This window comes from Lagopus leucura, unplaced genomic scaffold (genome assembly GCF_019238085.1).
Source record: "Lagopus leucura isolate 7727_CA_CO unplaced genomic scaffold, USGS_WTPT01 Super-Scaffold_100014, whole genome shotgun sequence".
NCBI lineage: Eukaryota > Metazoa > Chordata > Aves > Galliformes > Phasianidae > Lagopus > Lagopus leucura.
The window spans coordinates 3097080-3122933 of NW_024962268.1; the positions used below are offsets into that span (position 1 = coordinate 3097080).

At 36.5% G+C, this 25854-nt stretch overlaps 1 protein-coding gene across 2 annotated transcripts in view; it reads right to left on the bottom strand.

Annotated features, from left to right (window-relative positions):
- The window catches only part of CERT1 (ceramide transporter 1), a 72765-nt gene that overhangs the window by 41383 nt on the left and 5528 nt on the right, over window positions 1–25854 (bottom strand). For both annotated transcript variants that reach the window (XM_042875143.1, XM_042875144.1), the window contains exon 3: window positions 6687–6803. In XM_042875143.1, the coding sequence (XP_042731077.1) occupies window positions 6687–6803 (117 nt within the window). The remainder of the gene's footprint in view (window positions 1–6686; window positions 6804–25854) is intronic.

Consider the following 25854-nt stretch of genomic DNA (forward strand, 5'->3'; position numbering starts at 1 on the left):
GGTGTCAAATGTGAACATACAAGGACATAAGTTACGTGGTTTATATCAATATATGACTGTGACAGAACTGCAGCAGGACTAGATCTAAGTTACTGTATAAGCCTGAGCAACAATTCATAGTTTTCTTGTTTCAAATTAGCGAACAATGCTTTGGCAACACCTTTCAGCACAGATCCTTACAGTTCAGCAGCAAACTGCCTAAAAGTTTAAGTCTGTTAAAAAGAGATTTGAACTTTTTACAGCTTAACACAATCAAGTTTTCAAGTGTCCTCTCAAGCAAGTTCCACTGCTGCTGCCAATCAGAGCCTCAAAAGTACATGGCAAGAGGGAAGGACTTCATCCTGGAGCAATCCTTGCACTTTTACCATTTCAGAAAACTCCTACCAAGCTTAGCTAGATTTAACCAACTATATAGGGGGAGACCAGTGGGAGATTACTTATAATAATCTCACTAGTAAATAAGTATTTGAGAAATATTATATACTTGTCACCAGCTTGTTATTATATTATTTGTAGCTTAGGTGTTCCATTTTATCATCACAAATTCCCTAACACAAAACATCTGTTACACAAACTGAAAACTACAAGTAATCACAACAAGAATTATCATAAAGGTTGGAAAAAATCTCTAAAATAATCTAGTCCAACTTCAGCTGATCACTAACATGCTGCCCATTGATCCCTCAGTGCCAGCCATACCAATATATTTCTTGAACAACACAGGGACAGTGACTCTACCACCTTCCTGGGCAGCTTGTTCCAATACCTCACCAGTCTTCCTGAGAATAAATTTTTTCTAATATCTAATCTGACCCTCTCCTGATACAACTTAAGGCCATTACATCTTATCCTATCACAGTTACTTGGCAGAATAGGCTAACCCCCCCTTCATTTATCATACCTCTTTTCAGGTAGTTGTAGAAAGTAATAAGGTCTTCCTGAGCCTCCTCATCTCCAGACTAAATAATCCCAGTTTCCTCAGCAGCTCCTTATAAGACCTGTGCTCCAGTTATAAACTCTGGATATTTCAACAACACAAAACAAACAACCTGATTTCTAGCAGCAATAAAAAGATATAATGATGTACTTAACTCACCTGTCTTTTCCATTTATGCCAGCATTTACCTTCTTTCATAATGTCTTTTAGAATTAGTTACTTCAAAATCTTTTTAAACAGTCCTCTTATATGCAAGGTCAATTTCATGGACAAATAATCTGTACTACAACTAGCTGTAAAAACTGTTACAGAAACTAATATGGTATCCTGTAAGATCCAAACAGTCAACATCAAAATGAAAAATGTGGACTCTATTGATGTGCTGCAAAACAAAAATCAATAGAACTCGGCAACTCAAATCAATTTGAAAGGGCGGTGGTGGTTGACACAGGAACTACTTGAGAGCAAATTTGTCCCTATATTAGGTCACAAGTATCAGTAAAAAAGGTTCTCATCACCACTTTCCTTCTGTGTTCTTCATGAACTTGGGAAATGAAGACAAAGTTACACAATATTTACTTGCTATCTCTTTTTCCATCTGCACTGGTGCTTTGGTTTATACCAGTCTTACTTGGGAGCTGATCTAAAGGAGGGAGAAGGGACAGGCTTGTATTAGGATGAAATGCCAAAAAATGAACAGATAAGGTATCCACATTCTTCCTCTTCTTCAGATCTCAACAGTTATTGCTGACAAAGCAAATTATTTTTAAACCATACATCAATGAAGCATCTGAACTCCAGAAGAGGAAGTAGATGGAGAAATGGCAGACTATTTCCATTCCTTCCCATCATATGTCATTTCTGAAAATACTCTTGGCAATTTTATTTAAAAAATAATTATCTAGGATGTATTTCTAACTAGCATTCACTGATCAACATTAGAAGAAATACTGTTTGCTAGAAGTGGTTTTACTGCAATTCAGTAAGCTTACCAAAATATGCTTAAAGGCCAAAAAACCTGAAGATCACTTGCACAGTGTTTCTGTACAAATGTAAATATAGCCCACATAAATACACAGCCAACTTACTTTAGCAGCTGCACAAAGACCTGCCAAATGGCAAAATGAAATTTAATGTACTAGTAGCAAAAGTCTGATTTTGTTTAACTTCAGATTTTAAGAAGTTTGTTATGTTAATATGCTGAATAAAAACGCTTTTACAGCATTCCTACACTGTATGTACGTTTCTATTAATTTTGAATTATATTACTGAGATATGCAGCACATTTGGATTTGGATTTATTTGCATGTCTTTACTGGCATTACACATAGATTAGTTCAGTCTTGGGATAGAACTAGAAATGTGTAAAAGGAAGAGAAAGATTGCCTTAGAATTTCATAGCTCTCAACTGTTGAAAGCCTGTGAACAAATTCAGTGTGTTACAGTAACTTTTCTACAGTTTATTTCCTGTTGATACATTGAGCTCTATTTTCAAAAAATAGAACTCCATGATGTTAGTTTCTGACTAGATAAACATAAGAAGTTCTTGCTGTGCTGTCAACTAATACAACAAAATAGCACGAAAAAGACATCTTCACTAGCATTTTTCAAATCTTCTTTAGTGTGGCTAACAAACAAATAATGTGATAGATAAATATTTATACAGTGTTCAAGCAAAAGTCTTACTTAAGCACTGTTCATGTGAAATTACTGAAATGGTTATTTATTTGAAGGGATAGGCAGATGCACTTAAGCCTCAGTTGGAAGTTGAAACATTTCAATTACAAAAAATAGAAAATTGAGATATTTCAGGTGCATATCATCAAGTTAGAAGAGAAACTTAAGATTTTCTCTGAGCTTGAAAGAAGTTAGTCTTGTATAAACTCTTACATTTAGGCAAAAATATAAGACTTAAACTACTTACATAGAAGGCTGAGATTAATTTAAAGAAATACTTTAATATACCTCAGTATTTTACCCAGTATTCTTCACACTTCACACAGAGACTTTTTTTGTACTATGGACTTAAGAAATCTGATTTTAGCGTACATTTTTAGATTTGGAACAATTTGAATGGCTTGAGGACTCCTTTTTAAGAATACCTTATGGGTTATTTGGTTATACTAAAGATGCTTCAGGGGCATATTACACAGAGGTACTCTGGTTTTAGTCACTAGGAGTTTTGCTTTGTATTAACACTGAACTTTCAAAAACCCTTGCTTTCTCCTCAGAATTCTACCTGCTGGCTTCTCTTCCCGCTTCTAAACAAATCCTCAGCAACTGTTCAACTCTGGTTAGATGAACGTCACAAAACATCATTAACTTAAAAGTCCTGAAATTCAGCAAATTTGCTAAAAATGAGTTAATTTATCCAGATTATGCTCTGAATTGTAATTCTCATTTACCCTGCTGTTATTTATGCTTTGGGAAAGTAATGCAAATTAATAAGGATAAATTTTAATTCAACCAAAACAGAGTGTAAAGAACAAAAATATTAGGTTAGTATGTGAAGGAGTATATAAAGAAGGAAATCTTACTTGTTTATTTATATCACATTGAACGCTTTCATTTTGCTTTCTTGAAGTTCCAGTCAACTGAGGTCCACATCCTCCATGCATAAACCCAGATGTTTTCTCACTTTCTCACATCATACAGCCAACAGTGTTAGAAGTTCCACACTTCATTTTAAAACCACCACGTAGAGAGGGAATTAGTCCTTGAATACATTATTTAAGAAGAGGGTAGCTTTTCAAAAACACCAATTCCTTGGTGCTCTTCCACCATTAATATTTTTCCCCCAGAGAAATAAGGAAACCAAGTCTGCTTTTGAGTTCTTTGGCAAAATGCATTGACATCAGATCTGTCTAAGAAAAGGTCATTAGCCATCTCAGACGTGACAACCTCTCAGGAAAACAGAGAAGCTCCCTCATGAAACACACCCCAACAATCAGATAATTTACCCGCTCTGTGCATTTATCGAAACATTAGCAGAAAGGACTCATGGTTACACGTGAACCACTTTTTCCTCATTTGCCCAACTGCTCTCTTAGACTTCCCTTTCCTTCTGTTCCAGGAAATTAATAAGCACTTTACAAGCTATAATTAAAACATTTCATCTGCATTCAAGAGCTTCAGTACAAGAAAAGGCTAATACACTGATAAAAGCAAACAGCAGCAAATTCTAGCACTTTTTATGCTTGAACATTAGATGTTTTACATTTCTCAGCTACCAGCTACTCATTGGTGCTGCAAAGCAGTAAGTTTTTCTAAGTCTACTCACACACAAATTCAAAGTTCACTGTAAATCAGTGTTTTCTCTGTTCAGAACACAATGAAACAGTCAAGTTTCAGTCTCTTTCATACTCTAAAGATAAACAACCTTGTGAAATGCTACAGTAAGTCTCACAAACGTACTTTTGTTAGCAAACAGCTTAAGCAGCCTACAAGAACTACCTACTCACACAGCAAACAACAAAGAGCTTCAAAAACAGAAAAGCACAGTACTCAAGTTAATAAAAATGATTGCTTAGTGCAGGAAATAATTTCCTCTCTCAGTTTTGTTCAAATTATTATGTATCAATTCTAGAACACATTTGTCAAACAAAAGCAAATTTTATTTGCTCACAACAGCTTTCAAAGGGACTTTTGCTTGAGTTTTATTAATCTGATCAGGACAATTGCTTCAGAAAATTTAGGAGTAAGTAGATAAAACTTTTCAGCAAAATGAAATACTTTGCCTCATAAAAGTTCATCTCCTATTCTCCATCAGGTGTTCTCATAGAAACCTGCTAAAACAACTGAAGAAAAATTGAAGGATGGATGAAATTCATTGAAACTAGCAATCATTGAAGTCTTTCTCATTCAAACTGAAAAGGAAATGGGACAAGCTTCCAGGTTGTGAACGTTACATTTTTCCTACAAAGTATATACTTTCTCTACAAAGATATATGCACATTATAGGAAAATAGAGCACTAACCATTTAATCATGAAAACATTTTATTGAAACAAGAATTCAGACATATGCTCTCCAATAAGCATTAGCAGACTAAAAGCTAGATTTAGATGTGTGTTTTAACTGGACCAAACACCTATTACGTATATACAAGACATTTCCAAGGCTTCTGGTGTTCAGATTTTACGTATTTTAGTAGGAACAGTTTGAAAAAAAACTGGTGCATGTACACAACACACCTACAACATTCACCCTATGAAGCTGTATGTGTATCATAAAGACAAATAATATTGCACAAGAAGAAAATGAGAATAACATGACTTCCTGAGGTTTGATGACATACTACTGAGTCTAAGCCAGTGTTACAAGACTGCATCACCTTTTACCTTGCTTTGTCTTACATTCATCAAGTTATTTATTTGCATACTACTACAAGAGAATACTTTTAAATAATGTATTGCTTTAATATATCAAATAGTTTGATCATTTATTTAGAAGTTAGGTGCCATAATATCTCCCACTTCACATAAGAATGACAACAAATGCTATTTGCCTTGAGCAGCAAGCAGTCTAGACTAAAAAGGAATATGCAGGAAAGTTGAAAATACAAACACCACCACCACCAACAAAAAACTCAATGAAAAAAAAGAAAAACAAACCAAATAATCTGTTAAGTCATTCATGAATGTGTACCCACACGTATGAAAAAACTCCCCTGCTTATAAAAACAGCTTCTGAAATGTCAGCTCTAGGGATGTGTAATTCAACAACTTGTTTGGAGCATCCTCTTGAGATATTTCCTTCAGGTGTTGCAAGATTAACACGCTGCAGCATTCTCGTAATAAGCATACCCACAGATTAGCTATTATTTTTTTCACAAGATTAAGGAAAGCAATCCTTGTTTTGCAACTTAATTTTGTTTGTTTTCATGTTGTCTGTATCAAAGTGAAAGCAAGATGTCAACCTATAAAAGGACAACTCGCTGAAGGACAGCACTTAAAATTTAAGAGTTTTTACTGCTTATTTTAAATCTTCCCCAAGAAAAGTTGAAAGTTCTCAATTACATACATTCCTTTGAGAAGCTCAAGGTAAAAATACAAGTAAAATATAGGTAAAATTAATTATGTACCTACTTATGTATCTATTTTAATTTATATTCCTGTAGCACTTGTGTAACCCAGATATTGATGTTGTGTTGTACTGGATATTGTAGTTAAACTTAAAAACCTGAGGCAGTGTTTATCTTGTACAGAGTGTATGCCTTGTGCATTATGTTCTTTAAAAATATCTGACCTTCAAGCCCTTTAAGTAAAAAAAAAAAAATAATGGAATTCCAAAGCATAGAACAAGAACACTAAAATGACTGATGATGAGTAGGGTCTTAGAAGACAAGGACACAAGAAACAGCAATTGGATTGAATAAAAGCAGCTAAAACAACAAACATATGAACCATATAAAACCAGAATCATAACCTAAAAGAATGGACTCCAAGACAAAGAAGTTTAACATCTAGGACAGATAACAAACAATTTGGTAATGAGAGAGAATGGACAAAACCATTAAAAAGCCACTTAAATATGATGCAAGTTTTTTCTTTTTTCTAGGTAGAGGAAGGTTCACAGTTGTTAGCTACTACCTATGGAGGGTAAGTAAATAAATTCCACTGGAGTGTATTTAACTCACTTCAAAGTTGGAACTGTTGCCTGTCACATACAGTTTTAGCACTATCATGGAAGGTTATCACTCTCCACAAGGACCACCAGATCTAACGCGTGAGAAAGAAAATAAGACTTACCTTGTGTTGTTCTATTGCATCTACCCACTGTTGTCTGTGGTCTGGGTCCTGAGCTCGAAGATACCAAACACTATCATTTACACTAATATCAAATCTGCATTCGTCAAAGTCATGGGGCTGTGAAAAAAGGAGTGCAAGAAAAGCTGGAATTAGTAATGCGATCAACAGTATCTTACAGAATATTCTGACAATCAAACATTGTAATTAGCAAATCTTGTCTTTGATTCTAAATGCCATTTTATGCAGCTCTCTCAAATAATAAACTAATGTACACTTCCACAATGAAAAGTGCCTGTTTTCTGAAAAAGAACCTGAAATGAAAAGCGGGAGACAGAAGCCAAACTGCTGAATATGTACTTATTAAAGAAAAGTTACCACAAAAAGCATTCTACACAAATACTGACCAACATTTCATACTTCCAAACCAGTTTTTTTAGCAACTAGTGGACACAGAGCAAAGTACACTACTATTACTGTTATTTTAAAATTTCGGAGCAAGAGATGAATTCAAGTTATTGCTGTTAGTACTGATTTTAGATGGAAGGCAAACCCACTAAGACAGAACCATAAAAACTGACAACAGCAAAATGACATGGAAGAGGAAAAAAAAAGGAAGCTGCTACACCCTCAACCTCCAGCTATTTTTGCCATCTAAGACAAGAATATCAGATAATCAAAAGCAACATTCAATCCTTTCCCATACCACTAATTCAGTGCACCTAAACTTTACAATGAAGACAGATGAGATGTAATGGGGGACAAAATAATCTCATCTGCCTTGCACCTGACATTGTCAAAATAAATCCCTAGCCAACACCCAAGAGAGTACAGCTTCTCCCTTTATTTGAAGTTACCCTTTATAAAGTCTTATTGTTATGGCTGAATACCTTTACTTTTTCTGCTACATGAAAAAAAATTCTGCTAAACATGAAAATATGTCAGGAAGCAAAAAGGCTCTTAGCTTAAGGCAGGTGATGTGATCCACAAGATTCACAAATTCTTGACCCCAACAACAAGGCTACAAGAATCAACATCCTTCGCAGCATATGAACTAGAGAGATTACAGTATGCTTATCTTGCAGACAGTTAAGGCACTGTCCATCAGTCCTGAAACATTCCTCAAACAAAAACCAAAGAGCAATCTCATTTGTTGGTTTCACACAAGAGTCCATAGTGCCAGACAGAATTATTTTCAAAGGATCTGAAAATTAAAAGCTACTTACATATAATACACAATCCTTCCAGTTCAGGTCTACAGGAGGAATAATAAGAGATACAGCAGAAACCAATAATCAAAATCAAACAAAAAGGAGCTCTGAGTTTAACAGGAGTACATGAAAGCTCCTTTTTTTTTTTTTTTTTTTTTTTTCAGCTTCATATTTGTTCAAGAATCTGGACCTAAGTTCAAACTAGAAATTTTTACTTCCCAAAGAAAGAACAGCTACTGACAAAACTGACATTGGTGCATTAACTAACTTCTATTAATCACTTAATTAAAGCAGTTTTCAAACCTAATTACGTATGCTGTTTTTACTGAACCCACAGAACAAAAGCACACAAGGGACATCACATTTTCTCATCCAAGGTCATTTTTTTTTCAGAATGCACTTTTTACATGATTATTACAATACATGGGAAATATGTTTATCTGTCTTAGATTAGCAAGTCTGCCATATCAATAGTTTAAGCTTATAAACCTATTCCCAAACACTCTTCTACCAGGCTCTCTTTTGGGGTATTATGCATTTAAAGAAATGGAAGACTTTCCCAGAAACTGTTTGAAAAGCAAACATACAGGAATTAGCTATCAAAGTTTTTACTCCCATTAGAGTAATCTAATTGATCATTTGAGGCCATCTGGGAGGAGTTAAGAGCAGTAGCATGGCTTATCCGGCTAGAAAGTTTTTAGAAGTGAAAAGCCTGCACTTCCATGCACAACTTCACTGTATAACCCGTCAGAAAGTTTCTCCCTCTCCCTCTAAGCTGAACAACTTTTACTGTAATTTAAGACCATTACCTATTTGCCCTTTTCAAAGGCATGTTTATGTATTCTCTTTCTTTGCACAGCAACTCTAAATACATTTGAAAAAATATATATACTTTTCCAGTAAGACATGGTGGGGAAGAGCTTTACTTGACGTCGAATTACAAACTGAACACCATCCTCCCGGGTCATACACTGAATTTAACGTCTGCAATTAAAAGAGAGGACCATCTGCAAACGAAGTCAAGGTTTGTATTAGGCTTACATGTCAAGGTTTCAGTAGTGGGGAGCCTGCAAGGTTGGCCTCTGCGAGCAAAGCCCAACAGCTGCTCCATATCAGATCACAGTCAGACCCAGCTGCTAGAGAAGGGACCTTGCCCCTGCCATGGTTCAACCATGAGTGATGCTGAGTGTGCTCCGGGAGCGCAAATTTGAGAAAGGTCTCTGCGTGAAGGCACTGGGGCCTACCCTGTTCTGGACACACATGGTTCCACATATGGCCCCAATGGGCTCCACCTGCTAAGCTGGTGGTGTGGCAGTGAAATCACGTAAAGGAAGGGACACTTAGGAAACAAACAAACAAGCTGTGTAGGAGAACCTGGGAGATGAGTGAGGGAACTCAGAGAAATAACCATATGAACATCAAGGTCAGAGAAAGAGGAGGTGCTTCACACACAGGGCAGAGATTTTACTGCAGCAACTGGAAGAGATTACAGTACTGCAGATATTTCCCTGTAGCCCATGAGGAGAATGACGGTGGAGCAGAAAGCCACACAGCAGGCCTTGCAGGATCCCATACTGCTGTAGTGAAGTGTGTCTTGAAGGAAGCTGCAGTCTGTCAGATGGACCCGCAGCAAGGCAAGGAAGAAGTGTAAAAATAAAGGACTTGTAGAAATATGCTGTTATGAACTGACTGCAGCAACCATTCCCATTCTCACCACTGGGAGTGCTGAGAGGAAGCAGAAAAGTTGGCTAAGAAGGGAAAAGAGTCGAAATCAAGAAAGGAGAGATAGAGGAAGGGGATTTTTGTTTTATCTGCTTTCTACAAGCCAACTCTGTTTTTAACCGGCTTGAATTTATTTTGCCTGAGCCTTTTTGCCCATTATGTTAACTGGTAGGTGGTCCCCCTGTTTTTTTTGTCTCAATTCACAAGCTTTTCATCTTATTTTCCCTGTCCGTGCTGTCAAGCAGAGGGAGTGAGAGAGCAGCCAGGCAGGGGGTCTGGCAGCCAGCCAAGTTCAACCCACCACGGTAATTTAGAAAGTCATTATAAGCATAGATTGTGAGTAACTTACTTCTTAGAAAGAACAAGAAGGGACAAGGATTGTTCCAAACTAGAGGTAACATTTTTGCTGCATGTAGTCTAACTTCAAGGAAGGAAGAAATTTCTAAAGGAAAAATACAGGGATGACACTTGTTAAGAGAAAACAACATCATGGCAGGATACAACAAGGAGAATATTTAGAAGAGAGTTGTTCAGGCTGTTCTAAAAAGTGAGTGACGACTCCAGACAGAAATATACTAACTTGACTAAATACTTCTCCTTAGTGTTTAATAGGGCAAAATGTTTTTGGGCCTATCTTGTCAGGTAAAATTCTTTTCGAGTACAGCATTCACCAATTAAATGCATTTTGATTAACTGAGAGATTTTTTAAGAATTTTAAGAGTTACTCAGGCAGAATATAAATTTGAAATTGTATGCCCTTTCATCTCACTATCTTGTATTCAACAACTTTTTATAAGTCAGCATTTTCAGTCTTTTAAAATGTTGTAGGAAGGGAAAAATGTTCATTTGCAGTTTGAATCTGTTAAGGATGAAGAACTTTGCAAAAATTACTTTAAGATGTGCACTTCCTGAAATTTGGCTAAGATTTTTCACTTGCTCTTCTTGAGCTGAATAATCCCAACCTTTGCAAATTCCGTGCGCTGATTTTCATTTGGAAGCTGAAGTACAGTTTTCATGGGTACTTTTAAAATTAATTCTTTCAGCCCTACAACTCAAATTCTTTACATTACTTTAACTTAGGTTTTAGTTAGCATCTCAACACAGGCACGCATATAAAGCATTCATACTTTTTTTTCCCAATTTGTTCCCACTGTCAAAATATTCATCTTGGTTTTAGTTTCATCTCTCAAACTGCAATATTTCTCATTTTTGATACATGCTGCTTAATGCTGAGCCTACAGCCACCAAAAATGGTGTTAGAGTCTTTGATTTTACTACCTGCTATTTTACATTGCTTTCACTAACTTCCTCTTCTTCTACTGCATCAAGTTATTTTCTGAGGTTCTCAGTGACACATTTCTATAGCTTTAAGATCTTAGACCCTCTGTGTTTAACTTGAAGTTAACAGTCCACCACTTCCTAAGTTATCAATTATGCATCTCTGTCACGTGTTATGCATCCTTCTATTGCAAGTAGTTCCACTTGCTCATCTGCTCATCTAGACTTTGTTTCAAAATTAACAACACTTGCAGACAAAGCTGAGTGTATTCTGATACTGCCTGTCCACCACTATATTACTGTATCCTATACACACCATTCCAGGACAATGCATGGACCAAGCTGGAAATTGAAGAATAGAGGGGGTTCTGCCATTTGAGTGAATACATGTAGGTCTGGAACCCACTGAATGACCTATGGGAACATATAGGGAGATACACAGATTTTGTTATGTGGCAGCTGCTCTGATCTCTTTTCTGTCGATGAAGAGAATGCTAGTTCAGATATTGTGGAACTGGAGAATTTTAAGAAGCCACAGAACGATGCAGGAAGGAATTCCTGAATTCCACCTGAATCGAAAAACTGGCAGATGAGCTGTACCTTGCACTGTGAAAAAGTAACACTTCACTACTGGAAAAAAGAGTGTATATTCAGCCCCGCTGAACCAACAAGCATCATTTATGACAGTCTGGCTAGCATCTCATTTTCAAGGGCTTGATTGTTCATATCCGCTTTTATTAACAGTTGGACTTGATTTCAACTTTCCCTACCAAAATGATTCTATGATTAGAAGTAATAAAGTTGCTACTGATCAAGACAACTACATTTACAAGATACTTCAGGCTTGCAGTTACAGCTTCGGAGTTTCAACATAGTATTTTCATATTTTCTCATCAGAGGAAGTAAAAAACAAAATGCAACAATTCTACTCATATCCTGAGTGGAGGAGAAGTGATCCTGCAGTGGATTATCCCTATACAGATTCCAGCTCAGCACAGCTGAGAGTATTCGAATCAGTATTCAAAATATTTCAAATTCCATTTACATGGAAAAAATAATCTTAAGTGAATTTTACTTATGTGAGGATTGTTACATTTTTAAACACTGAAAAATCAGTGTTTTTAATAGCATACAAAGTAGAGCCATTAAAAAAAAACAAACAAACAAACATAACTTGAACCAGAAAAAGATTGTTCATTTTCTCAGTTTTCTATTAAACTTTTGACTGATAACTTCCTACATGAAGAAAGAATGAGAAGTTCTGTTCACTTACTTTAGGCTATTCTAAAAGAAAGGGAAAAAAACAGGTTTCATATTTTAGCTTAGATCTATCACTAAGGTCTCTGATAACATTTAATAGTTAATTGATCAGTCATTCAGACCTTTCAAGCTTCCTACCTGAAGACAATTTTGTAAAACCTGCATAACACAAAAGGCATTCCTTTAGAAAAAACACCTCATCTTAAGCAATCATTACTTACAATTTTGCAACAATTACAATAGAGACTAAAACATGCAGAACATAGTACTTGCTTTTAACATAAAATTACTCTTCTCTGGATACTGTTCATTCATTTGTGAAGTCTTAGGGCAGCGATAATTTAATTAACAGAAACACAATGTGTTCTAGTTGGATGAATATGAAAATTGTCATCATTAATTCCTCTGGAATCTGTCTTGAAACAGTCTTTTAAATTAGACTGGAATTTAGAAATTCAAGAATATCATGAAGTATTAAGAATTACATGCAGCACAAGAACAAGTCTGCACATTCAACTAAGGGCAAAATCAACATGGAACTATGCTAATTTTTAATTTCTTAGTCTTGCATGAAAAAAAATTACTACCATCACAAAACCCAAAAACTGTGTCCAAGTTTCAGCAATAAAACAGCTTTGTAGCTCTGAAGAAGGTGAGCACAGCATTTGTCTTTACTGGGTTTGTATATAGTATTAAAGTACATAACACCTGTGTATTGTAAACTGCAGTTATCCTGACAGCAATACACAGCATTGCTTTAACAACTATGAAGCAGCTGCACTCATATAAAGTTGTCTAGCACCTGAATCACACTTGTGCTACTAGTGTCATTCCCATCTGAGAGAACTAAAGAGCAGTGATTCTCATTTACTGTAGACCTGTATTTTGTCTAACGTCCCAGTTCTCCACTCATTACTGTAAAACAACTTGCTTTTAGTTCTGCAATCAGAATAGCAGCATAAGTTCAGTTAATAGTTGTGATGCGCAGACTTGAGTTGGATTTATTATAAACTGTTCCAACTTCCTTCTGTAGAGAAAATAATACCATTTAGAGCAGTGAAAAAAAAATGATTTAGTAAGCATAACTTTCTTCATTCGAATATTATCCCCTGCCCAAGAGAGCTCTTGAAAGTTATGAAATCTATAAAAACACTTAAACCTGCCTTTGTGATTTGTTTTAAGGGCCTCAAACCGGAGAGCTGTAACAGGAAGAATTCTGTGGCAGTGCAGTCAGCTATGACTCATGAGACCAGAGCTGGCTTCAGACTTCCTCAGTAACTGCAGCCAAGTAAACGTTTCTTCATATAAACTGCCCTTGCTCGTTCGAAATTTAAGAGCTAGTACAGGTTGCTTTATACAGAAAGATCTGGGTCATTTGGTGCCTCTATTTCAGTAGGATTCTGTACAGCTACCTCAGAATAAAGCTCTGAGGCATACAGAAAGGACATTAAGGACTGCTGGAGGCCATTTTTTTGTAGCACTTTTTTCCATGGAATAGATTTAGGGTTTTTTTTTTTTTTCCTAAATGCTGGCTGTAGAAGGAGCACTTGCCACACGCAGGCTGCCTTTGTCTCAGACTCTTGAAGGCTGCTAAACACACCTTTGAAAAACTTCATGAAGGTTTTCAAGTGCTCCTGTTCAGTGTCATGCCACCAGTGTGTTTTGCTGCCCTGAGTCTCAATTGTACGTACACTGCGTGGGGCAGCTGGGGAGGTGGGGGATATTTGGAGAAAGCATTTAAAGTTCTCCAACCTGCTTTATTTCCTGGGGGGTATACAGTGACTCCTACTTACCAACTACTTCCCTGTATGTGTGATAAAAACACTCTTCTCATCCTTGCTTCATTTTGGTTGTGAAAAGGCAGTAGGACATACACTGGTATCAGTACAGATTTTTCTTCTTGCAATACATGAAAATTTGCTATATCCTTCCAGTCTTGTCAGGTAGGCTGGCCAAGAGCTATACCACTTTACCACTGAGAGCATGCAGCTGAGAGCATACGGAGGAAGGGAAACTATGCTTAGAATACAATGACTTTTAAAATAAAACATATCAATGAAATAGATAGAAACATATAGAACATGGAGAGAAAAAGAAAAGACTTCACCCAGTTATAAGAGACTAAAACTCATCTAGACAGTAGAGAAAGGCAAAAGACTCAAGTGGTGAATAATATCTCATGATCTGTGCTAGATACAAGAGAAGGCAACCAAAGCATTTTCAGGAAACAAGGGAAAGCAAGGAAGTTTGTCCACAGCTCAGCAGAGATGACAATCTAACAGATGATACAGAAAAAGTTATTTTTCCAGGTCACAAAGTTATTAATAAAAATAAAATGAAATCTTGTCATCAAGAGCAAATCTTTTGAACCATATGTGATCTGTTCTTTTTCTGAACTCAAAGTTGATCAATAAAAGCACAATGATTTCATTTTATTTATTAGTAACTTTGCAACAGGTTCTCCTTCAGTAAATTCTAAGACAGGTCCTAGAGGGTTCTTCTGCTGTAGTCTGCCTTTTTCTTTTTTTAAGAAAATAAAACAAAAAGGAGGGAAATAATGCATCTGATTGCAGTTGCCAGAAAAGCATAAAAAAAAAAAAAAAAAAGCAGTTAATGTTTTTATTTTATTGTAAAGTCATTATCATATCTTTGATCATACAATAAATTATTTTATGATGGTATATCATGCATTTGTCAAGAATGAATCACGTTATGCCTATCTAATGTTCTTTTGATGCCTTATTTGACATTCTATGGAGATTTCTTATCTTGAATTAACTAGTCTAACAAGAGCACTAGTTCAGTTGGGTTTTAGGTAACACAAAATTGCAGCAAGCTGAACGTGTCCCTGTTTCTCAGCAGTGAATGGTTAAAACTCTACCACACTGTCCGATTCCTCCTCCTCAAAAGAACAAGGGGAGGAAATACAATGAGAGAAGACTCATAGGATAAGACAGATCAGACACAGCATAGGGAGATAAGCATAATTTATTGCCGCTTACTAACATATTAAAGCAGTTTAAAAGCAAACTAAGAGCTCCCTTCCCCAACCTTTTCTACCTCCTCTGCTTGAGCAGCACAGGGCATCATGGCTGCAGTCAGTCCATAACACTGCTCCAACAAGGAGTTACTGATCCCACACAGGCTTCCCATAGGATATTCTTCATTCCCCCTACCATTACCTAACACTGCTACGCAGACATGATATCATTGTAAACAGAGTCCTGTTGTCTTCACAAGTTATTTTCGAAAGCATTTGGCTTTGTGAGAGCAAACATTACAACCACCGTTTAGAACAAATTAAGTGAAGTCTCAAATTTTGCAAATACATTTTTTAACCTATTAGTTACTCTAGATGGAGTTCTCAGAGTGTAAATAACTTAGTGTTATACCTCACTGTTTAACATTTTGTGCAAAATGTACTGAAACCATGAGATGTGTCAAGTTTGAATTTATTTCATTGTGAAACTTATTTTTTCCTAAAACAAAATCCAGGTAGATCTAAAAACATGCTTAATTCGAAACAGCCAAAATTTGCAACAGGAAACAATGCTTTTACTTCCTGAATTCCAAAATCCATGTCCACTTACTGTTAAATTAGCAGTATTTTTTTTATAAACTGTTGAATAAGATTATTGCAAGCAAGCACAGATGATTTTTTTTTTAATGTTGTACTGAACACACCATTGGCTGTCCTATGTTTTGCCACCAAAATGACTCATCATTGACATGGTAGATGTAAGAATCTTATTGGCACATTTACACACGCAGAAAAGTCTTAGCAAGGATACTGCTTCAAAAAAAGAAAAATGAGCCTACTATGTGTTTTTACATTCTTTGACACTATCCAAATATCTCATTTAAGACCTCAGGTTTGGACAGCTGCCTTCCAAAGAGGCAGCTGCCTTTCAAAGATTTACTAAACACATTTAGAATTTTTTCTTTTCAAACTAAAGTAGAGGCCTGCTGCTTTTATGATAGTTGAAGCACACTGAGCAGAATTTATTATTAGTCTGTTAGTACAGTAGGCATCTGTAATGACAGCTTAGTTAAACCCATTGAAAGAATCCTCTCATACGAGAACCATGTTTTTAACTCTAGGACAAGTATACACTGTATGTGTTACCTTGGCAGTTAAACCACATTTTAAATTTGAAGCCTACAGTTCTCAGGAACAAGCCTGGTCAATCTAGTTTTCTTCACATTCAGCAAATAGGTTCCAATGCAAGACTGATCAAATAAAGAATAATTTTTATTATTTGGTATAGAATCATCTATCCTACAGTCCTATAGTATGCATCTTTTTAGTATTTTTTTCAGTTATTTCCCTATTAATAATATCCAATTACTGTGTAGTATTAAGTCAAGCTGTAGTGGTTTTTATGTAAACGTACCTCTGATCCATGCTATTTCCAACTGCTTAATGAGAAAACAATGACTTCTGATGGGAATTAGACTACAGAATGGAGTGCTCTGCAGAAAACTGCATGTGTTGCTTCTCAGTTACCTATTAGGTCCAAAATGCCTGCAATATCCATCACTATCATGCATCAACCATTGGAAAATATCAGAACCCTATCACCTGAAAGAACCTTAACTTAGAATTAATTTTAAATCGCTAAGATAACCTTGTAAGGAATCTTATACACAGCAAGATGTTAAGGAGTTATTAATCAGACAAAAAACAAGGCTGCTTCATTCTAGAATCAGAGAATGAAAAAAATCGCATATCGCTTTACAGAACAAGGAAATATAGGAGCAGGAATTACATATCCACTGCTGCTTTTGCACTGATAAACTATCTTTTTGTTAAATCCCATATTATGTACCTCAGCGCACTATGGAAGTTCCAGAAGCTGGGCAGGAACTGGTTGGAGCAAAGTCTTAAATGGATTTCACAAGAGACAAAACCCAAACAGGATACCTGGCCTGAATACAAAAGCCATGCTTTGTAGCAGTGCAGTTGAGTTGGCATAGAGTACAGCATGCTAGCCTCAGACTCCTGGAGATGGGAATGTAGAGTCCCTATCTGATGAAAGCAGGGGAATTGCACCGCAGCTTGCCATACCCAAGAAAGCAGCTAAAGAGACTAAGATTAATTTATTTTTAATTACACACCAAATAATTGAAGTTGGAAGAGACCTCTGGATGTCATCCAGTCCATCAACTCTGCTCAAGCTGGGCTACCTTGTAGGTTGCACAAGACTTCCCAGGTGTTTTAAATGTCTCTAAAGGAGACTCCACAATCTTTCTGGGCAACCTGCTCCACTGCTCTGCCGCCCTCAGACTGAAGAAGTTTCAATCACATTCGGACAGAGAATCTCATATTTCAGTTTACTCCTATAGCCTTTTTTCCAGTGGTGCCCAGCAACAGGACAAGTCTGGCTTCATCTTCTTGACTCAGTCTCTTAGATTTGTATACACTGATGAGATTTCCTCGGACTTCTCCAGGCTGAACAGGACCAGTTCCTTGTAAGAGATGCCCTGTCCCCAGTCATCTTCGCAGCCCTCCATCGGACTCTCCTCAATAGTTCCAACTTATTTTACTGGGGAGAACTGGATACAGCATTCCAGGTGTGGCATCATCAGTGCTGATTTGAAGGGGACAATCCTTGACCTTCTCTCCTTGACCTTCTGGAAACACACTTCCTAATACACCCTAAGACACTATTGGCCCCCTTGGCCATTTGGGCACACTGCTGATTCATGGTTAACTTTCCACCAGAACAAGCTATCAGGTTGTTATCCCTAAAGCTCTTCCCAGCATGTCAATCCTCAACCTGTACTGATGCATGCAGTTGTTCCTCTATAGGTGCATGATCTGCAGTAGTTATAGTTGAACTTCATTAGGTTCCTTGGTCTGTCCAGGTCTCACTGAACAGCAGCAAAGCCTTCTGGTGTATCAGCAATACTTTCGAGATTCATATTATCAGCAACCTTGGTAAGGAGGCACTTCGTCCATTCGTACACTAAGTTAAACAATTCTGAACACAGAACAGACCAGGTGGCTAGCTAACACACCAGCAGCTAGGCTCCAGGGGGCTGATCACAGTCCTCTGCGCCCTGCCAGACAGTTAGGTCTCAATGCACCTCACTGTCCACTCATCCAACTCACACTTAATGAGCTTACTCAGGAGCATGTTATAGGAGATAGTGCCAAAATTCTTCCTGAAGTCAAAACAGACAACATCCGTTGCTGTCCCTTCACTCTCCCAGCCAGTCATGACATCATAGAAGATATCATATTGGTCAAACATGATTTCCCCTTGATGAATCCATTTGGACTCTTCTCGTCACGTTTTTGTCCACACACATCTCTGAAGATGGCATCCAGGATGAGCAGCTCCATCACTTATCCAGATATGGAAAAGGCTAATTGATCTGTAATTTTCTAGGCCTTCACTCTTGCCCTTTTTGAAGGGTGTAAAGCCACCGGCTTTCTTCCAGTTCTCAGATAACCCTCCTGTTCACTACAATCTTCCAAAAGACAGGCAACGGCCAGCAATAACATCCATCAGCTCCCTCAGCAATTCAGAGTGCACCCAATCAGAGCCTATAGACTGTAAGAAACTTATAGAAGTACAACCATATATGTTTTTCTATAAATGCAGTATTACCATTACTAGCAATAGGCAATAAATCTTCTGCTAGCTATGCAAGGCCCTGGTCCTGATCTGTTAGGCTCATTATCAATTTTTCGTAAGGCATACTCTGTGAACTATGGCTTGGTACACCAGGTGTCTCATAAGTACCATGCAGATTAAACTCTAGATAACAGCTTTTCAGATATGAACAAATACGAAAGCAAATGCCCCAGAACCACAATTTAACTGTCAATCACTGGCTAGAGAAAAAGAGAAACCTCCAGAGCTACAAAGACTGCTTTTGCTCTAAGTAGAAGTGCTAGACCAAGGGGAAAAGCCATCAACGCAACCAATTAACACGGCAAGGCCTCATCTGTAGGGTGGCAAAGTAACATCTAATCCCCAGACCAGAAGCTAGAATCCAGGACCTAGAAGGTCAACCATTTAAGAAATCACAAACTGTGAGGTGGCAGAAGATGCCAACTTCAATCCAGTGCATGTCTGTCCTGCTCCCTCCTCTCCTTCTTAAGGAGCTCTCCAGTGAAATTGCCTCGACCTCATCAGCTAGAATCATCATGAGCAAGGACATCAAACTAGCCATACGTCATTGCTTCATGATATTGCATACTTATAGTAATTTCAAACATAAGAATTGAAAACTCACTGCTTTGACTCATGATTTGTGTGCAAGAACTACTGCACAGTGATGTGTAAGAACTATTATTATAAGCACAAAGAATGTTGCTAATGTCAGCCTAAAAGCCTGAGTATTGAAGTTTAAAATTGACCTGATTTGTCGGAGCTTAGGCTGAACTCTTCCATTTCACCTAATTCTTCGACATACATACACAATTGTATTTACAGTCATATAGTTTTCAAACAGCTTTTCACCTTCTGCAACTTAAAAGAAAGCTTTCTGTGTATATATGTTAGACAATTCGTAAAACAATCTGGGTTCATAACTGCCAGAGACATGGGGCAGTAAATCCTATTCAACCACTTCTCTTAGCTGGGGAACAATGGTAGAAAAACATATCAAACAGACTAGGGAGTGGCTCAAGAGTGCCAGAAGATTTGATCTAAACCACATTGATTAAAACTAGTATAACAGCAAAAGCAGCTTCTGAAGTTTGTCTGAAAAGCAATCTAAAAGATGAACTTGGAGATGCAGAAGGAACACTAACAAAGTAATCTGAATAATTATTTTGTGTGCAAACAAGCAAAAAGCTGATGAGTTATTAACTTTAGGAGGTAGCAAAAAAGGAGGTGGCCTGGTGTAGCAGCAAATCAGTAGACATAAGTGAGTATTCTGAGCATTTTACTTGGCACTCCAGGAACACATCTCAGGAAGTAAGGTCTGGTATTACAAGTATACCCAGCAGAGATGTTAAAAATGTCATTAATGGCTGTCGTAAGACAGAGCAGGGCAGTTGAGCAACTCCAGAGGGGAGGAGAAGCACAAACCAATTGAATCCACAAACAATAAATTAACTATAAATAAATCTCATGGAAGACAAAACAACAATCAAATTGAGCAACAATATGGACTGAAAACAAGACTGAAAAAAATTCAGAGATATAAAAGCATAGCATTAATACCAAATGCAAGCACTAGAATTGTTTAAGTCTTGTAAGAAGCATTCAACACCATGAAAATGCACTGGTACACTCATGAGCAGAAATAATGATCCTGAATTAGACATCAATTGTGGAAAAAAGTCAAGGAGAGGAACAATATGTTAATTGACAATAAAGTGGACACAAGTACTCTTGGATTACAGTCACAATTTCAAGTGTGTGGGAACATTATTACATTTGAGTCCTAAAGCAGAATTCTTCAGCAATATTAGGTAATCTCAATGTGTCATTTAACACATTTCATTTTTTTCTAGATCCTAATCATATCGATGAAGACTTTCATAATAACTGGTTTCATTTATACTGAATTGGATGCTTGTTTTTCTATGTCTCATTTAATTTCTTCAACCCACACTACAAAATAAACCAATTTGTTTACTTCCCTCCTCACAAATACTTGCCTTTTGCTTGCCAAGAATATTAACACTTCGATAATCAAAGGGCAACATTCTGCCATTTTAATTTTGAACATCAACTTAACCATTGCTGGTTCAGATTCAAAGACTGTCAAGATCCATATACAAATATACAGAAGTTTTGAATGCAAAAAATAATTGTCCAGTAGAATCTTATGTTTCAAAGAATACCTGCCTGCTGCAGAAACGCTGGCCCGGTTTCATTTCCTAGGCATCAACTCTCTCTTCATCAGTCTGGCATTTTCCTCTCCAACATGCAACCATCTCAAGACTTCCAAATACAAACAAACATTCCTGACAGCACTAGCATCTGCAGAGTTTCCTCAATGGGCTATCAAGAATCTCCAATATTTCAATCTCATTAATGTGATATTTTCCACCAACTTGAAAGTAACAACTTTTTTTTTTTTTTTAAACAAGACAAAGGCTAAAAACATTAACTGCCTCATGCCCTAAATAAATCCCTATTTATGGTTTGTATTCCGTGCCTTAGTTTACCCAGATCATCTTTTTAATAACAATTAAGGCTGAGGAAGCACTTTATCAAATTACATAAAATGAATTAATGCTCATCACGTCATACTGAAACAGACTCTTTTCCAGCCTCAGACAACTGAAAAGAAATTAATATATTTCCACACAATTAGCAATTATTATGAATTCACTGCTATGCTATTTCTGTCAAGGGCAATGATTTACAGATTAGGTTTTTTTTAAAAAAAACCTTTCACCAAAGAAATGCTATCAGTTTGTACTCAACTTCACTAGCAGCTGACTGAATCAAACCTGTCAGTAGATAAAATTGCTAACTACATTATTCTTACCATATACAGTTTTGTTAGTAAGATCAAAGTTCAGAGCAGTAGCTAGTAAATGCTAATCTAAGATTTTCTTGTGTCATTCCTCCAAAAGGGTCCACTTCTATACCTCACTATTCCAACACCTTCCAAAGCATTTCATGTTGTGTAAAATTATGAAAATAATAAAATAACAAAATTCAATAATAAAAGAAACACATTACTGCACTGTTAATGTCACAGTAAGTTCTGAAAAGCATGTTGCAATACATGATTCTTCACATAAGAAGTGCTTTAAGCAATACTGTTTTTTAAACAATAAAAAAATAACACGTCTATTTCAAATCTTATGTGATTGTAGAGATTAAGATCTATTGAAAGATCTCTCACAGGAAGCTTCTGTATCTGTTGCAGTTGATAAATGCATGAAGCATCCTCTGTAAACTTGTCAATCTATTTTTAAAACTGTCAAATGCTACTTCCCTTCAAAAGTGTTCAACCTTATTAATGGTGGCCAGCATTATACTATACATAAATACTAGTATAAGGGTGACAGCTAAACCAATGATATCTTAAAAAAGTGAGGAATTTTTAATTATTAGCACTGGCTACTAGAAAGAACTACTTTGCTGTTTCTTCAGAATGTATAATGAAACGACACGCTTAAAATAGGAAGCAGTCAAGTTATCTCTTCCATGTATAGTGTTCAAGTTTTTTTTTGTAAACTGGGGCTAAACTATGTTTATTCTACCCCTAATTTATAACATGAATTTTTACTAAGTTCATTGCAATAACAATTTTTTTTTTCGTTCAGGAAAAATGGCTAAGATAACTTGTAAGTTGAATTGTCTAAGATGAACAAGCTGACTCTCTGGTAGACTTCCTGCTTTCTGCCTTGCCTGTTTCTAGCTCCAGACATCCAGAAACAGACACAAGAAATCTAAACTTTCAGTAACAAGAATGACTTGAATCTGTGTATTAATATCATTGCTTGTCTTTAAGGCATCTTAATTCCTTTATTTCCTTCTAGTCTCTACAAAATTGTTCACAGAAAACACCCATTATGTGAAATGCATTCATTACTCAATCCTAGTTGAACCATTTGTAAAAGAACTAAAAGTCTCTTTACAACGTAAGAAAACAGTGTTAAAATTTAAGATAAAACCAATAGTATATTTCCATTACAAATTTAACACAAGTATACATAATCTCAAAACAACAAAAAGCAAAGCAAATAATTGCACAATTACTGCATCTTATTTAAGCTACCAAATTAGAAATTTAAATGTTTTTCTACAACACAGAGAGTACACCAACCAATGGATGACATCTGTCTAAAGAGCTCAAACTTGAGATGGAACAAGATTTTTTCAGTTCTTCTCGTGTTAGTCTTTTTCAGTAAGTCTTGTTTACTCTTTGTATTTTTTCCTTACTGTAGATTATCAAGCTTCAGCATTCTTTGAAACTGTCAAGTGTGACATTTCTCTAAGTGCTTTTCAAAATCCTCTGTACATAACCAAGAGCTGTTCCAAACAGACATGCTTTTCGTTGAAAAAACATAGAATTCAGAGAAACTCTTTGATGTTAAGAATTTGTAGTCAGGTTTGAAAATTTATTAATATAAATTATCACCAGGATTAAGTATTAGTGCTGGCCTTCCTGGGTGACTGTCTGGAGATGGGTAGGTACAGTAGATCTCCAGAATTCCCTTCCAGATTAAGTTTTTCTACGAATATCATGTTACTTATTCAGCAGTCACTGAATAAACAAGACCCTCTACACAAAGGCACTGACGGCACAAACATGGGAAACCAAGCTGAAGATAGTATAATGTGAAAGGCCAATTCTACCAGAAGTTGGATTTCCAACTCTATTAACCATTTGTATGTTTTGAATGACAGACTCTGTCCCTTTACAACTACAAATCTAAGCTCAAAGACCCACATCTAGAGATGCCATCAACATCCACTTCTAACCTTGCTCCATAGAAATCGCCATTAGATATGAAGAAATAAGGTTTTATGGTAATGAGGGACATCTCAAATAAGCATCACCTGATAATCAACTCCAACAATTACTCAGGATGTTCAGGATGGAGTAATAGAATGAAGTTCAAGTCTTCATACATCAACTTTTCTTTTTAAATAAATACCTAAGATTTCTCATGCCTTGACCATTAAGCAGAACTCATGAGTTCAACCTTTGCTCTGTTATAAGCCAGTCAAACATTTTCAAAGTGGTTTTCCTCAGCTGTCTTCAGCAAATCAGCATCAGCTATTGACTTCCACTGTCCTCCTTCGTAACTTACAGTACATAAATTCTTCACAGTTCTTTATCTGTTGTGATCCAGTAAGGACATATGAAATATTCTTCCTTTGGTCTCCTATTGCAGAGAAATCAACTCAGTCTCAATGGTTAATATTCTGAGTTGACCAAACTCAGTATTTTCTATTGGACTAATGACAATTGTCTTGACACACCAGTTCTAGAAATATTACATTGTAATTCTAGACTTAAATATCTGAAGTTACTTTAACAAGCTAATTTAACAAGACATCTTATAAAATACCCCTGTAGAATTTGCTAGTGATCTCTGCCCAATGTGATATAAATGATTAAAAAAGACCAGAAGGGACTGTGGTTTTCTGAATACTAATTTTACATCTCATAATTAATCCTATGACTAATCATCAGGCTGATATTAATCTCTGAAAATACAGCATTACTACTACTCAGTGACAGAAGCTAAGTTTATGCTTATGCATCAATAAAATGTGGACATTCTGTACTTCAAGCAGCAAAGGGAACTCAAAAATCATTGTGCCCACAGCTGAAAACAGTTATGTGCACAGCTAATCTAAATACTCAGAAGAAACTTCATAAGAATACAATCATTTCATAAGTGTAAGCACTACAGGCATCAACACCATACAATTAGTCCCCACGTATTGCTCTGTACTGAAGAAAACCTGATTGTAACATACCAGGTTAAAAGGGAGACAGTTATAATGCCATACTCTCGATCAGCAACATTGAGAGAAAATAAATGTACAGCACTGCAAGACACTGTAGGAAAAGAATACATAAAGAATCCAACTATTGAACATTTGTAGCTGAGCATTTAGTCACTAAGAAACTCAATTTCTCTCTAGCACACTAACCTTCAACATACAGTAAAGAGTAAGTTCCACTGACATCAAAAGTAGTTTTCCTGTTAACTCAAGATTTTATAAGGTATTGACCTTCTCCTACACACTAAATACATGCTGACTAGCTTATCACTACAGTAAGATATTACATGAACGTGAAAGTAAAGATTAACAGGAAGAATATTTCAAACATTTGGAGCTGTTGGAAAGGATCCAAAAAAAGTCACGAAGATAATCAGAAGGCTGGAGCACCTCTCCTGTGAAGAAAAGTAGAGAGAGTGGGGCTTGGAGAAGACTCCAGTGGAGCCTTTCATTATTTCAAGGGGTCCTTATCTGCAGGAAGACTGACTTTTTGCAAGGGTGGATAGTGACAAGGCGGAGGGAATGCTCATAAACTAAAGGAAAGGGGTTTTAGGCTAGATGTTAGGCAGAAATTTTTACTTGTAGAGTAGTGAGGTATTAAAACAGGTTACCCAGAGAGGCTGTGAATGCCTCACCCCGTAAGTGATCAATGCCAGGTTGGGTGGCCATTGGGAAGTCTGATCTAGTGTGTGGCAGCCCTGCCAACAGCAAGGGGTTGGATACTAGATGATCCTCAGGGTCCCTTCTTCCCAAGCCACTCTATGATTTGACTGTAGTTATTTTTCTACTATTAAAAACAGGATTAAAAAAGCTAGTTTTTACAACTCAACTACCAAATTAGTAGTATTCATTCTTAAACTCTGGCCCAGATGAATAGCTTCTGAAAAGCAAGTGTTTTCTTAACAGTTTTAAACAAATTTCCATATACTGAAGATGCAATAAATGATCTGACAATATTCTTGAACCTCTAATACTGAAGCAGCAATCACTAACCGCAGCTAGAAATAATTAACAGAAGTTTACCAGGCCTCGGAGATGCCATTTAAAACTAAAATCAAGCAACTAAAGCACAAAATACTCCTCACAATGCACAATTCTTAATGAAAACCGAACTAAAATATCAAGTTAACTTTTAGAACTGTACCCTCTTCTCTTTTTCTCTCAACATATTTTCTCAGTATACCACTGAAGCTCAAGAACAACAACAACAACAAAAAAAAATCAACTATTCAACCCTAAAGTATCCCTAAGGTA